Below are 16,018 nucleotides of genomic sequence, written 5' to 3' on the forward strand. Positions count from 1 at the left end.
CGCTCTCATGGCCTAGAAATTCTCACATTAATCAGAGAAAAAGAAAAATGCAGAGTCCATATAGAAATACAATTTAGAAATAGCTGAAATTCAGAATTAAAAAATAAGGAAATTAGAAGAGGAGACTAGAGTAGTTATTACACATTAGTAGTTTTGAAAAGTTATTGCAAAATTTAAAATTATGTTGTCATTGTAATATATTTTAATAATATAATAAGAAAACATATATGCTATTATATGATAGAAAATATAATGATGCTAGCCGCGCAATCTGCGTGGGCCACCATGCTAGTTAAACTTTAATTAAGAGTCGGATTTAGAATAAAGTTGTAAATTACTAGTGTCTTGAACTCCGCTCCATCGCACTAGTCTATTTCATGAGACCGCTCAACCTCTCTAGTCCATGTCATAAGAGAACTCTAACCCGTTTCGCTCTCTTTTTTAGTTTGAGTTGAAACCGTTTGAATATTGAGATCTACTTCAAGAGCTACAAACATTTACTTAATAACCCACCGGCTACAGAAAACTGTACTCCATAATATTACTCGGCTACGTACAACAAGCGCTATATATAAGTAATTATCACCAGCCTAACTAACTAACATAACTATGATAACGATGACAAATTAAACAACAGTAACAGCAAATAGTAATAATAATAATACACACACATGCATGTGATATCGAAATGCAGTCGTCGATGGATATATGACCAGCTAGCTGATCATCAGCTTGTGGATCGGAGTCGGAGAAGGCGAAGGACGACGACGACGACGACGACGGGAGAGCTAGGTAGAGGAAGCAAGCTACCAGATGAAGGTCATCTCGGCGGAGGCGCGGGCGGCGTCGTCGTCGTCGCGGGAGGGGGAGTGGACGTGGCGGCCCTCGTAGGTGGTGATCACCATGCGGGGGTCCTCCGCCAGCCGCTCCACCCGCTTCTTCACCCGGCAGTTGTCCTGCGTGCACCGGTAATAGCTCCTGCATATATATATATATATATGCAAATATATATCCACAATCACACACACAGTTAACCACATATATACTTCAGTATGTGTGTGTGTATATGCGTAGGAGTGTGTAAATTTGCTTTAAGGTTATCACTTATCAACAAGAAAATCGATTTTGATTAATCTTGCCTTTTCTTGCAACACAACGCACAGATCAAAATATAGTATAGTAATATACGGAGTAGTATTGAATTAGGGACTAACTAATACGCGTCGCTAGTAGCCTAGCTAGTAAATACATGTTTGGATGACATCCAAACAACTTTTTAGTACGGAGTATAACATACTCCAAGTAGTTCTGTTTAGCGTTATGGCAACGGATGCTTTTGCTAGCTAGTAGAATGGTGCTCCTTATTTTCTACGCACGTCCTAAAGCTTAGATATACCTTTCTACCCGGTACTGCTCGTGCTACTCTATTCTACCTACACTCTACAAATATGGAGTATAGTTTTTATGTATTCGGATTTCCAGGTGAAAGAGAGATTACAAGTATTCTAGGAATTGGTATGTTAAAGTACAAGGAGAGACAGATATTGGAAAATTCTCAATCATGGCCTGACCCTGCTGACACACCAACTAGCTAGGCCATGGAGATAATATTCCAGGCTACCCAGCTGGTAGCATCATTCCTCATCTCAAACCTAAGGGGCATAGATATTGAGAAAGATGTGGTAATAATTACAGGGTACAAAAATCTTGGGCCCTTTGCAAAGCTCAAATCCACCTTTTCATCATCTCATGGCCCATTACCCAACAGTAAAGATTCTCCATCAGCTCCCACAGCCAACAAAAAGCAGATATATCACACATCCAATATATATTCACTTTAAGGCAATATCATAATTGTTTTTTCCTAGAATTTTCAAGCAAAACATGAAAAAAAAAATCAGCATTCGAAATAAGAACATACCCCTCCATCTAAAAAAAGTCTAATACTAACTATGAACCTAGACACATGTGGCCAGATTCGTAGCTAAGAGTTAGGTTTTATAGAACGGAGTATTATATATCACCACGCTTATACTTTCATCCTCTCGCAGCTCTACATAAGAACTTGCATGCTTAATTATATGTTGGCCTCAACCGTCTAAAGTCTCTCTACTGCATATCAACACCCACATATAATACCTACAATTGTTCGCATGAACCTACTAATATCGTTTCATATGTCCAGATTCGTTGTAGTAAAAAGTGGCACATTCAATGTTTGATTGGGTTTTTTTTGGGACGGAAGAAGTACCAGCATACACATGTACGTACAGGTTGCGATCAAATTAAGTTGTCTCATAACCAGATGTATTTGTGAGACTTAATTTGCTCGATCGTCGTTACGTTGACACAATCTCGACGCTAATTAATACTGTATGATACGATACACCAGATTATCCATTACTAATACTACCCTGCAGTATTAGTTTTGACAATCAAGAAAGTAGAAGAAAAATGAGAATGATTGCCAATCGATTGGAAAAGTCATGGGTGTGTTGTAGTAGTGGTGTGTGAGCCAGAGGACCGGATGGGAGGAGAGGGTTTCTGAGTGGCATCATTGCAAGAGGCTAATCAGATTGGACTGGATGCTGGGTTCATGTCTGCTGCTGTGTGGGTCAATGCTTTGGCACTACCTGTCATGATCACCATCACGCATAGACAGATGTTCACACAAGCACAGAGGCTCCTAGGTGGTCTGCCAGGAGATGATATAGATCTTGTCATGTCATTTCCATCAATTTTATAGTAGCATGAATAGTAGGGCTGTGTCGAGCTCCACGTTAAATTTAGAAGCTCGAAAAAATTAGAACAATATCACGAAAAATTTAGAAGTTTGTACGTGAAAAAAAGTTCGATGTGACGAAAAAGCTGAAAATTTAAAGAAAAAAGTTGGAATATAAACAAGACCTAGGTGCAAACTTTATACTCCCTCGTTGATGTCACTAGCTACTTCTGTTTATCCTAAAATAAATTTAATTTTAAGTAATCATTATATCATATCAGAGTTTATAAAAATACATAGAGAATAATAAATATATTAAAAATAAATAAAAGGGAAATAATTACATTAAGATTCGATAAAGTGGGAGTATTCTAGTCTTTATATTTTGTATTGGTATATATGGAATGAGTAAAAAATGAACTTTGGTACAGAGAGTAATTTTTTTAATTATTACTTCTTCCGTGTTAAAATACTTGTTATTGTAGGCAATTCAGCCTTATTAAATGATGTCAATATGATTAGGAGTAGTACTTCAGAGTGACAAACATTTTAGAACAAATTTTGGAAAAAAAAAAAGCTACTACTTTCTCCGTCCGTAAAAAAATAAGTGCATCCATAAAAATCTGTGTCCAACATTTAATGTCCATCTTATTTTAAAATATTATGAATTTTTTTAAAAAAATCACACATAAAATACTATTAATGTTTTATCATCTAATAACAATAAAAATACTAATCATAAAAAAATCAAATAAGATAAATGGAAATGAACAGTTCAAAACAAAATAAAATGTAGAATAAAATGCATCCTCCGAGTGTCCATATTTATAGAACAAAATAGAGGTGGTATTAATAAATGTAGAATAAAATGCACTCCCGAGTGTCCAAATTTATAGCCATGGGTAATTCTTTTTTAACGAAGGAAAAGTATATTCATAGAGGTAGATTAGGAGGTTTCATAAATTAAACTGCACAAAAAAATGCTTTGCTAATTCAGTATCATAAAATTATCCGATAGTATAGATTACAAATTACTAAGATAGTTTGCTTTTCTTCTGTTGCGACAGTTGTTGTCTACACATGGGATGAGTGGACGTTAGTGGGACTGTTAGATGGTGCAATGAGCATTCAACCTACTAAGTTAGGATGCACGTCATTCTCTACATGGGAGCTCAGTTGGTCCTACGTGAAATGGACTAGTCGATCGATCAATTTCATTCTTGAACAGAATGAAACAAATGTAGCGCAATCTGACCCAATCTAGCTATTTTGGAGTGATCTAATCATCTACCTGAAGCAAAATATCATTTGTTGGTGGTTAGTTGGAATATTAGTAATCACTAAAAACCGGGGAAATAGTTGCATATTGTGTATAAAATCAAGCAATCAATGCCAAAGTTATTCCACGAAACAAAAGAATATATATATATATATATATATATATATATATATATATATATATATATATATATATATATATATATAGAGAGAGAGAGAGAGAGGACACTCATATGGGGCACCATGGTGCCCGGGCACCATGGTATCAAATGCACAAAATCACTCAAATTTTTCAAAATTTTCAAATTATGAGTATATACCTAGTTATAATAATTTGATTCATACCTATACCTATCAACAAAACAACTCAAATTTAACTTTATTTCACAATCCATGATTACATACCTAACTAATTATATGTATGGATGCTATATACCTAGAATCAAAATCTAACAAAAACAAGTTCAAATTCAGTTCAAACTTGCTTTAAACTAGTTAGTAAAGTAGTTAATGTTAATACCTAAGTAATTAAAAAAGTTTCATACTCATTTGAATTGGATATATACTCAATTTCAACAATGGTGCCCGGGCACCATGGAGCACCAAACAAATTTACTATATATATATATATATATATATATATATATATATATATGAGCGAGAAAGATACACTGGTGGAGAAACCATCTTTGGTCGGTCCGGCAAAATCCACAATAGTCCCGGTTATAAAAATTTTGATCTTTAGTCCCGGTTCATCCGCTGTCAGATGTATGTCAGGGGGCCGAGGATCTTTAGTCTCGGTGATGTCAATAACTGGGACTAAAGATCACCACTTTAGACCCGGTTGGTAGTACCAACCGGAACTAAAATTAAACATGTAGTATATAATCCCTATCCCTTATCCTCTCCTCCACAGTTACAACTTAGACAGATCGAATCTCACACCTCTCCTCAGATCTATCCTCTCTAACTCTCTTCTCCAACTCCTCCCCTTCCTCCTCTCCTCCCCTTCTCTCCCCTTCCCGGCCGGCTTCCCCTTCCTATCCGGTAGGCCGGCCGGCGGCGGGGCGGCGCCCGGTGGAGTCGCTCCTGGCGGAGGGCGGCGGCGGCCGTGGCGGGTGGCGGGGCCGCGGCCGCGGCGGGCGGCCGGCGGCGGGGCCGCGAGCTGTGGCGCCCGGCGGGGTCGCACCCGGCGGAGGGCGGCGGCGCCGCACGCGGCGGCGGGCAGCGAGGCTTTGGGCGGCGGCGGCCGGCGGAGCCGCGCCTGGACTGCGCCCGTTGTTCGTGGCGACCGGCGGCGGCAGCGGCTTCTTTTTTTTTTAATTTGTGATGATTCACTGTGATGTATTTGACTGAGAAGTTAGAAATTTGTGATTCATTGTTTGGATCTGTGATGTATTTGAGTAATTTCTTAGGATATTGTGATGTATTTGATTTGTGTGCATAAGTAACGTTATGATTGTGATGTGGATTTGGTGATGTGAATTTGGGATGTTAGTTAGATTTGCGGATTGATTTGGGGATTTGACTACTTGATTCGGGAGAAAATAAAAATGAAAAAAGAAAAAGAAAAAGGAACCACCTGCACTGCCGCTTTGTCTCTTTAGTCCCGGTTGGTGGTACCAACCAGAAATAAAGATGTATCTTTAGTCCCGGTTATTTCAACCGGGACTAAAGATGGACATCTTTAGTCCCGGATCCTTACTCCCGGTTGGAAAATCGGGTTTAAAGGGGGGTTCTCAACCAGGAGTAAAGATGGTTTTTCCACCAGTAATAGCACATAACCCTTATAATTAATCATCAATATCCTAATTAAGCAAACTAGTTACATATGTCTATCTTGGGTACGTAGATATAGACATGATTACATTACATTAGTGTTCCATTTAAGAGGTGTAGACGGCAAAGGGACCAGACATAACAAAAGCCATCTCAGGACCAGCTTTGCAAACACTTTACCCTTTTGAGATCCAATGACTAGCACTTTAGAAAAAGGTAACTGTGTAGGAGTAGAAAGGTTGGGATAGACTTGGCTCTGGTTGCCTAGTTGCGACCAAAGCGCACTGAGCCAGAAATGTTTCATAAACTTAGTGGGGGTAAATATGTGATGCACACCCCAAACCTAGAAGAAAACTCATGTAAAGATCGATAAAAAAAATTGTATAAACATATTAAAAACCACACATGTAGATAATACGATGCTACACAACCATATATAAAATCTTGTCTAAACTTGACTTCGTTTGTGAGATATAAAAATAATAAAGTTTGAACAAGAAAAATGTCTTGATGATTTGTCCAAAAAAAATGTTATTTTTATATATGATAAACAAAGTGTGTAACATCACCTCATCTACATGTGTGATTTTTTTTTTGAATATAGACAACTTTTTAGTCAGAATTTACATGAGTTTTCACCTAATTTGTGGTTTAATTACACCGCATATTTGCCCAATTTAGTGAGTATAGTGAGTTTCTGTAGAGAAGCTCATCTTAGAATTATTCATGTATTCCACTACTAAATTACTGAGTGCAAAGTAAAACCTATACAGTTAAATTACGGTCGACCTATATACGGATAAATATTGGATGGCAAGGGGAATATATTTATTTAACTAGAACAAATGTCCGTGCGTTGCAACAGGTGAAGTCTATTTTAATCTTATTACTGTTATGTTATATGGTTTAGTTAAAATGAAATTTATTGCGGGAGTTTGTTTAGATATATATATTTTTAAAAAATCATGAGCTGCAGTTAGAAGTCCGATTATCTTAAGTTAGCATGTGAGTTTTTTAAATAGACTTCTTGTATGATTTCTTATGTATTACCAAAAGTGAACGATATTAAAAATCGATTCAAATACGGATATGTATTTCCAAAAGCAAACGAACTTAAAAACCGACTCATACACGGATGACGTACCAAAATAACGGCAAAAACATCTTAAATTTTTATAATAGTAGAGTTAGGATCGGAGTGTATATTTTTGGTCAGTGAAATCTTCCCAAACAATCGATATAGCACAATAATACACAACAAACCAGACGACTGTTTTGACATTAATTAACTACTCCTAATTAATGTAATTTTATGCAAGTTAATCATGAATAATTTCATTGTTTGATCTGATCTGCGCTCGTTAATTGTTTTGCAGCAAATCAATTTATGTTATTAATCCTTGTCTTTCCATTGCAGCAAAAAAACATTCTCCTTACATATTTTGGTTCCATCTTTTTTTTTATCACTTTCCTGGTCTTGCTTTAATATTTTATTGAGGGATTCATAAACAACAATGTATTTTAGCAGCATGGATATAGCTACTAGCTCCTTCCTCAAAACATATGCGCATTAGCTTCTATATGCAATGCATATATATAAATTATTATGGACTTGGTTAGGTTGCTAGACTAAAAAAAGCAATATATACGTGAATAAATGTTATCATCATTCGGAATCATGTTAATTTGTACATACGTGCAAGTTTGAATTTGGTGATAAGACATAAAGATACGATACATAGGGCCTGTTTTAAATCCACTGGCAAAATTTTTCATACTGTCCCATCGAATGTTTGAACACGTGCATGGAGTATTAAATATGAACGAAAAAAATAAGTAAGTACATAGTTTGCGTGTAAATTGCGAGACGAATCTTTTAAGCCTAATTGCTTCATGATTTGACAATGTGGTGCTGAGTAAACATCTACTAATGACGGATTAATTAGGCTTAATAAATTTGTCCCGCGGTTACAAGCGGAATCTGTAACTTGTTTTATTATCATCTACGTTTAATACTTCAAATGTATATCCGTATATCTGATGTGACACGGTAAAACTTTTCACCCATGATCTAAACAAGGCCATATTATATATGGGTTCTGAGCTCTGAAACAGTTCATGCATGTTATAGTAATTCACCCTCAAGTACAGCTAGAAGCAGAGAATGACGACCTTAATTCACTTGTCTAATACCTCGAACAATGATGGAAGGAGAATTCTTGGCTTTAATTAGTTCCACTCCATTATTTTTCCCTTAAAGTATCACGCATGATAAAAAAAATGAATTCAAATTTAATTTCACAGGGAACTATCAGAAACAAAATCAACTACAAAACCGCAGAATTCGGAATTAATATTTATTTTGTCATATATAAATTAACATACTCAGTTTGGAGTTCATAAGTTCATTACGAACAATCTGAAGATAAATGAGATACTATATATATATATACGGGAGATTCACACATAGAGTGACTGTCGTGCATCTATATATATATATGCTATACACGTTAGAACTCTCCTGGCAAAGCATACCATAATTAAGGAGCTCATGATTCTTAGCATATACTCCCTCCATCCCAAAATATTTAACGCCGTTGACTTTTTTAAATATGTTTGACCGTTTGTCTTATTTAAAAAATTTAAGTAATTATTAATTCCTTTCCTATCATTTGATTTATTGTTAAATATACTTTTATGTATACATATAGTTTTATATATTTCACAAAATTTTTTGAATAAGACGAACGGTCAAACATGTTTAAAAAAGTCAACGGTGTTAAACATTTAGGGAAGGAGGTAGTATTTTTCTACAAGGAACCATTGATTATTGGCTAGCTATCTAGCAAAAGTGTCACACACCATGCATGGGAAGAATGGCAGTTCAAAAGCCCTAGCCAGTGAGATATATAAAACCAATTAAGCTATTTATTATTTCTCAATCCAAAAGTTTAGAACATTATGTTGGGGGAAAAAACTTTGGAGGTAGAAGTATTTACAGAAGCTCTAGCTGAAGCCTTAATTCCTCACAAAACACGTCAGGCAAACGATCATGCAACATCCATATGCATTTTTATTTGCGATAAATTGGAGTTAATCAATCAATTCGCACATGAGATCTTCACCCTCTCTTCCTAAATCCTGAAGACTTGACTAGAGTTGGACTCTGTGCTGGTTGTAAGGGTCGAGTTTTAGACGATCTCGGCTGTGTGCCATTGTTGGCTTAGCGGCGGTCTGTCACGCTTAGCGGCGGCCGGTCCGATGCTAGCCTTCTGCTGGTTTTATGTGTTAGTGTTGCCGGTGTGTGGGTGGTGGTATATATTTTTTATTTTTCCTGATTACGATCTTACAGGATTGTAATCTTATAATTTTTTCCTGCTCTATCAATATAACCTCACACCGTCTAGACCAGAGTCGTTAAAAAAAATCTTCACACGTATAAATGTCTGATTCAGATGTAATTAAGCATGCATGTTGTGATTGATTTTGATTCATAATGCAAAACGATCAATATGTGTAGAGATGTTAGTTAGTTAGTTTACCTTGGGTGCTGGGTGTTCTTGACGACCTTCTGGCCGTACTTGCGCCACTTGTAGCCGTCGTCGAGCACGTCCACGTCGCTCATCGTCTTGAAGCAGAATCTCGGCTCCCGCACCTTCCGCCGCGCCTTCCCTCCTCCTCCCCCAACCTTCTTCATCCTCACCGCGCCAACCCCCAGATGATGCTGCGCCGCCGCCGCCGCCGCCGTGTTGTTGCCGGCGTCGTTGATCCCCATGGCGCCCATCGCCGCCGCCGCCTCGCCCTTATTCCCCATCTGCGGCCTCCCTCGATGATCGCCTTCCTCGCAAGACCTAGCACGGCAATAACGTCGTCGACATGGGAGAAAAGGGGGGAGAGAGAGAGAGAGAGAGAGATCGATTGGTTGTTACGGTTACTTAATTACTCGTAATTACCATGGATGCGGCGGCGACGATCTCGGAGGAGGCGCGGCGGCGTGGAGGCCGCCGCCGTGGTGGTGGTGGAGGGTGGGAGGAGAGGGCGCGTGCGAGGAGGCGGCGGCGGTGGTTGGGTGGTGGTGGTCGAGGACGAGGGGGCTGTAACCTAGGACGCCATGGTGGTGGTGGTGGTGAGACGGCGTGGGCGTGGGATGCTGGAAGGAGAAGGCGACGGTGGTGGTGGCCGTGGCCGGGGCGGCGGCGGCGGAGGTCGTCGACGAGGAGGCCGCCGCCGCCATGGTGGTCGGCGGTTGGCGGGCGGCGCCGTGGTGGCCTAGCGCCATCACCGCCCTCCCTGGTGATGGGAACATCTCTCCCTCTTCTCTCTCTCTCTAGTTTCTCTCTCTGATTATTTTCGCTGTCTTGTTTGCTTTTTTGTGAGGTGTGAGTGTGAATGTGTGTGATATCCGGATGTTTATAGGGTGTGGGAGAGACAAGGGATTGCATTATTATACTATCATCGAGGAAATTAAGACAAAACAAAAACAAAGTCTTCTCGAACTTTTACATCACACGCATTCTGAAGAAAATTATCAACACCTTATAGTTACTCCATCATGATTATAATCGGTCATGAAAATTGATCAATATATACATACGTACGTATCGTACGTACATATATATACATATATATACATACATACATATACACATACATATATATATATATATACATACATATACACATACATACATACATATATATACATATACATACATATACACATATATATACATATACATACATACATATATATATACATATATATATATACATACATATATATATATACATACATACATACATATATATATATATATATATATATATATATATATGATGGTTGTTTTGTACTTCCGGGAGTACATACACCCTCCCCTGATAGTGGATCATCCAATAGGATCCAATTTACCGGATTGAACAAAAAAATGATTAATAAATAAATGATGTAATTAACAATCGGGGATGCATGCATGCAACTAATAATTTGAAAATTAGTCCGCCTGCTGCATGCAAAGTAGTTACGTTTGCATTGCACCTTTTTTTTACTTCATAATATTCGGTATATATGTACCAGGACCAACGTTGAAAATGCCTTTTCTTTTTTACTATCCGGTATATACTGTGTGTTTATGTGTATGATTTAGTATGTATACCGTATTACATTTTTTGTTGTTGGACTGTATGAATTTTTTTAATATCCAGTATGTACATACTTGATCTTTTTTAGTATGGCATATACTTTTTTATGTTAGTAACAGTATATACCTTTTTAAATTAGGAGAGCAGTATATATTTTTTTAATCCGGTATATACTGGACTAGATCATGTACTGGTTGGTTGTAGGACTACGTACCGCTTTAATTTCTTTGTAGGATTCACTATATATTAGACCAAATACTGTTTTTTTAGGTACGATAGCTCTTCCTTTTTTCAGGGAGAGTAGTAGTCTTTAAGTAGCAGTGCATACTATTTTATTTTAGCAAGTCAGTAGGAGTACATACTGTTTTTAAACTTAGTTGAAGTATATACTTGTTTTAACTTAGTATAAATATATAACTTCTTGTAATTAGTACCAGTATATGCTACATACTTTTCAATTACTAGTATATACTTTTTATGAGTATATACTGTTCTTAAACTTAATTAGTAGCCGTATATATGTTTTTATAGTAAGTTAATTAGTAGGAGTGCACACTGTTTTTAAACTTAGTAGCAGTATATACCTTTTTTAACTTAGTAACAGTACATACCTATTTTTCAAGTTAGTACCAGTATATAGTTTTTGATGAATATATTTTTTGAACAAATATAAAGATGTTTGATAAGGAAAAAAATCAAAACAACTTATAATATGAAATGAAGGGAGTAGTATAGGTATTTTTTTTCCACGTAATAGTACGTACCATTTTTGTCTTATTCTATAGAATAGAACAATACGTAAATTTAGTATGCGTAGGGTTGCTAGTTTTGAATAAACTGTATCAGTCAATGATTGATAAAGAAGTGTCGTCAATCACTGGCAAAGTATCGGGTTGCTGCCTTCTAAATAAAGCTAAATGAATGAAATACGCTAGAAGTGCACTGAATTCTGAATAGACAATTCTACATGCAGGCTAACAAATCGGTTAGCATCGATGGGATCACGCCAAACACGCGCCGGAGAGGGAAATGAGTATTAATGTGCCAGCTTGCTGGATCAACGGAATCACGGACTCAGCGCCGTCGCCAGACGACCATACATGCTGGAGTGTTCTGTTGTCAGCACCATCTATGCCCACGATAGATGTGTCTCGCATCTGCATGCACCAAACAAATGCATTCATCATAGGCTTAATCATTCTATATATCAACGTCATACTTCATGTCTGCATCCTCGTCTGCAAACAATAACAGAGATATACCCAATAGAAAAAGGAAGATTATGTATTATCATTCTATAGGAAAAAATTAATCAAACAAAACCGGAAGAAGGAAGAAAGGGCTTGCCTTGATCGTTGCACGGGTGCTAAGGTCACCGGCGCTAGCTTCGATCGGTCAGCCAAGGTGAAGCCACCGCCCCCTCTGCGTAGACAGCGTCACCACACGGGCAGACGGCTAGATAGGAAGAGCTGATGGATCGATGCCGTGATACCGTCGCCACAAGGGTCGGCACCGCCTGGGAACGCCGTGTTGCTGCAGATGAATATTGTCGCCGCATCCCAGCAAATCACCGATGGATGTTGCCGTCGGCGTGGTTGCTCGATCCCCAATGGATCGTGCTGTACCTCCGCTTCGAGTCGTCGGTAGCTAGCGCTCGATCCGAATACAGCGGAGAGAGCGAGCTGTTGCCGTCGCGGATGGGATGGGAACCAAGGGATTTATACGACCTGTTCAGAACCGATTAGTGCGGGATAATTAAACATTAGGAGAATATTCTTTAAAAAAATGGAAACGGTTCCGGTGAGTGCTTCCGCTAACAGGGTTGATCGTGGGTGGCTACTGATCAACGGTGGATGGGAGCAGGTGTACGTACTCCTGGGAATATAGAACCATTTTCATATACACACACGCACGCGCGCGCACACACACGTACGAGTTGAACATAGCTCAACTGGTTAATTAGATTCATTGTGGTGGAACCTCATCACTTGGACAACCGGCTTCAAGCTCTAAAAAATTGGGCGGATGCTTGCATTCATCTAATTGTCTTCGTTGGTGCTTATAAAGATATTATGTGTATATGTTTACAGTGGTGAGTGTGCGCATTTTATGTGTATACCGTATTTGGGGGAAAACACCACGTATATTTCTATATGGCCATAAGTAAAAATTTATTTATTGAATGTAACTTCTTATTTAATTTAGCTCATACAGTTTGCGCAGATAATTTAATTTGGTTTGGTGAAAGCTGACGTCTGTGACACTTTTGTCTATGCATATATGGTTGGCACTCAGCTGTGCTGTGAAGAGTTAAAAAGTGGCAGGCTGGACCTAGGAACAGTACATTATCTAACATGTTTTAGGATAATTCTCACCACATGTACAGTGCCATCGATGGCAAAGGCTGACCTGATGTAAAAGACACCCTTTTGCAACGCCAGACATGATTCCTTGTCTTTTGGACACATCTGATCGGTTGATCCCCTTAACTTGAATCATCAGTACGATAATGTTCACATTTGTTGGCAAACTACTCGCACTAGAATATGCATGAATGGCTGCAAACTTGCAAATTTTGTGATGATCTGCAAACTAGAATATGCAAATCATCACGAAGTATGGCTGGATCGATCGATCTGTTGATCAAAATTGCTCCAAATCTTCGCAGGCAGCAGTGTAAATGGTAAATGTGCGGGATGCACAGATATATATTAGTGGTGAATTTTCGAATCAGAGTTTTGAAATAATATTTAAATTCTGACAAGGAGTTTGGCTGTACACCACTACTCTTATTTTGTTGTATGCACAACACATCTGATATTCTGATGAATGAAATATCTGTCAATGGCTCAATGGGCGACAAGGAAATTAATTTGACACATTTCAAGCCGAAAAATAGGCGCACATTGAGTTTCTCTATTTTTTTTCTTGTTTTAAGAAACAGGGACATACACATGGTGACATGGATGTACACAGGACGCATGAGTGCATGACACGGTTATAAGAGCAAATTTAATAATATAGCCAACCGCTGGCTATAAATCATCTATAGTCAACTTAATAGTCAATTCATACAATAATTACATATAAGCATATATACTACAAAATCAATATCTGGTGTCATACACATGTGTGTCTTGGAGTCCGTGTTGCAACTGGCTACAAATATGTAGCCCGTTGCTCTTATCTCTCCTCTTTTATCCACTTAAAATATGTTTATAGCTAGCTTATAGTCTGCTATTGTACCTGTTCTAAAGAGGTAACTGAGACATGAAGTGCTTGCTAGCCCAAAGATAAAACACTAAGGGGGTATCCTAGAGACTTATTTTTTTTAAGAGAAGGATTAAAGTTTAGTCCCTCTCTCCCAAATACCCCCAAGATGAGTACTCAATTATGGAGAAGACATATATACACATGGGATGGAGAAAAAGAGGGAGAGCATGTAGCTAGAGCTATGTATATATACAAATACAAAGTTTATAGCTAGGATTTGAGAATTTTTTAAAGGGAGGGAGTACACTATAGCGGGGGACATGGCGTGCACGAATGCATATGCACATGCAGCTAGCTCCATCCCCCATCCGTGCAGAGGATAACGGAACAACCATCAGTTAGCCTAGCACGCATGTGCATGTGCATCCATCGATCGATGGATGATGGATCAATCGAGCTACTCGCTAGCTAGCTAGCACCCACTTTCGTCAAGCGCTCCGCGTCCATCTCGCACTCCTCGCGCGCACGCACGCACGGTCGGCCTAGCTATTCACCACCACCTTTTCCACAGTAGTAGTGCACTTTGCTCGATCGCGAGATGGAGCTGGCTAGCGCCATCATACCATTGCCATGCATGATGCACATCTCTCTCTGCCTTTTTTTTTTCTTGGTGTGTTGGTTGCATGCATGGCCACCGTACCACCCTGCCTAGGCTGCTCGATCGATCGATCGTCATCATGAATTCATGATCGATTTACTAGCTAGTTTGTTCCGTTAGAGCAGGTACAATAGCAAGCTATAAGCCAGCTATAAAAATATTTTAAATAGATAAAGGAAGGGAGAGAATAGCAGCGGGCTACAGATCTGTAGCCAGCTGCAGTACGGACTCCAAGACGTAATGTATGTATGATAGGTGAGACCAGATATTAATAGTATAGTAAGCAACTATTGTATGAATTGGCTATTATATTGGCTATAGATGATTTGGAGTTAGTAGTGGGCTATACTATTAAACTTGCTCTTACTTCCATATGTTTATATGTTAGCTCAACCAGTGGCAGAGCCAGCAGTTTCGTAAATCGTGAGCGATTAAAAGTATTTTTCGGTGGTTGATCAATTTTTTCTTAGGGTGTGTTTAGTTCACGTCAAAATTAAAAATTTAATTAAAATTGGAACGATTGATGTGACGGAAAAGTTAGAAGTTTATGTGTGTAGACAAGTTTTAATGTGATGGAAAAGTTGGAAGTTTGAAGAAAAAGTTAGGAACTAAACCAAGCCTTCAACAATCTACAATGAAAACACTAGCAGCGCGCGAACTTCGGACGGTTGCCTGCCCTACCCGGGAGCTAGTTTTTCCGCTAGGCTTAATCACCCAATTCAATTATTTTCACAAACTTATATGATTATTAGTGTGGATTATTTATTTTCATTTAAAAATATGTTTTCTTGACTAACTTTCATTTATTATATTGCTTAGACATTTTGTTTAAACTACTAATTAAGTTTATTATAAAATATTTTGTTACCCTCAATTAAATATATAATATCATGCAGTCATTCGACAAATAACTAATCTGTTGCAAATTTAGAATTTTTTTTCTCCCGCACTTAGTTTCAAGCATAGTGCAAATACACATTGCAGTTTGACACATTGCGCGATATTCATTCTGTGTCCGAAGATAGGCACACATTAGATGTTATGTCAAGATATATGTAGTGACGGCTCCATGCCTAGGGTAGCTAGGCCTCGAGTCTTATGTGTAGGACAATAAGTTTCCATATAAATTTCATATTTTTTCTTGAATTTTAGAGAACTAGGATAAAATAATACAAGCTGGCTCCACCCCTGTCAACATGCATATGCAACGGATAATACTGTTGTTCTTA

General features: G+C 38.3%; 1 protein-coding gene across 2 annotated transcripts; it reads right to left on the reverse strand.

The window, feature by feature from the left end:
- Positions 1 to 595: 595 nt before the first annotated feature.
- On the reverse strand, positions 596 to 10,199 carry LOC127782832 (probable WRKY transcription factor 13). Of its 2 annotated transcripts, none has more exons than XM_052310108.1 (3): positions 9,733 to 10,193; positions 9,322 to 9,630; positions 596 to 978 (listed from the first exon to the last, which is right to left on the reverse strand). In XM_052310108.1, the coding sequence occupies exons 1-3, from the start codon at positions 10,083 to 10,085 to the stop codon at positions 807 to 809; spliced, it is 834 nt and encodes a 277-aa protein (XP_052166068.1). In that variant the 5' UTR covers positions 10,086 to 10,193; the 3' UTR covers positions 596 to 806. The 2 variants fall into 2 exon arrangements, with proteins under 2 accessions (XP_052166068.1, XP_052166075.1); XM_052310115.1 differs by lacking the exon at positions 596 to 978 and adding an exon at positions 986 to 2,695 and having other exon boundaries at positions 9,733 to 10,199.
- Between the last annotated feature and the right edge of the window lie 5,819 nt (positions 10,200 to 16,018).

This window comes from Oryza glaberrima, chromosome 1, assembly GCF_000147395.1.
Source record: "Oryza glaberrima chromosome 1, OglaRS2, whole genome shotgun sequence".
Classification (NCBI taxonomy): Eukaryota; Viridiplantae; Streptophyta; class Magnoliopsida; order Poales; family Poaceae; genus Oryza; species Oryza glaberrima.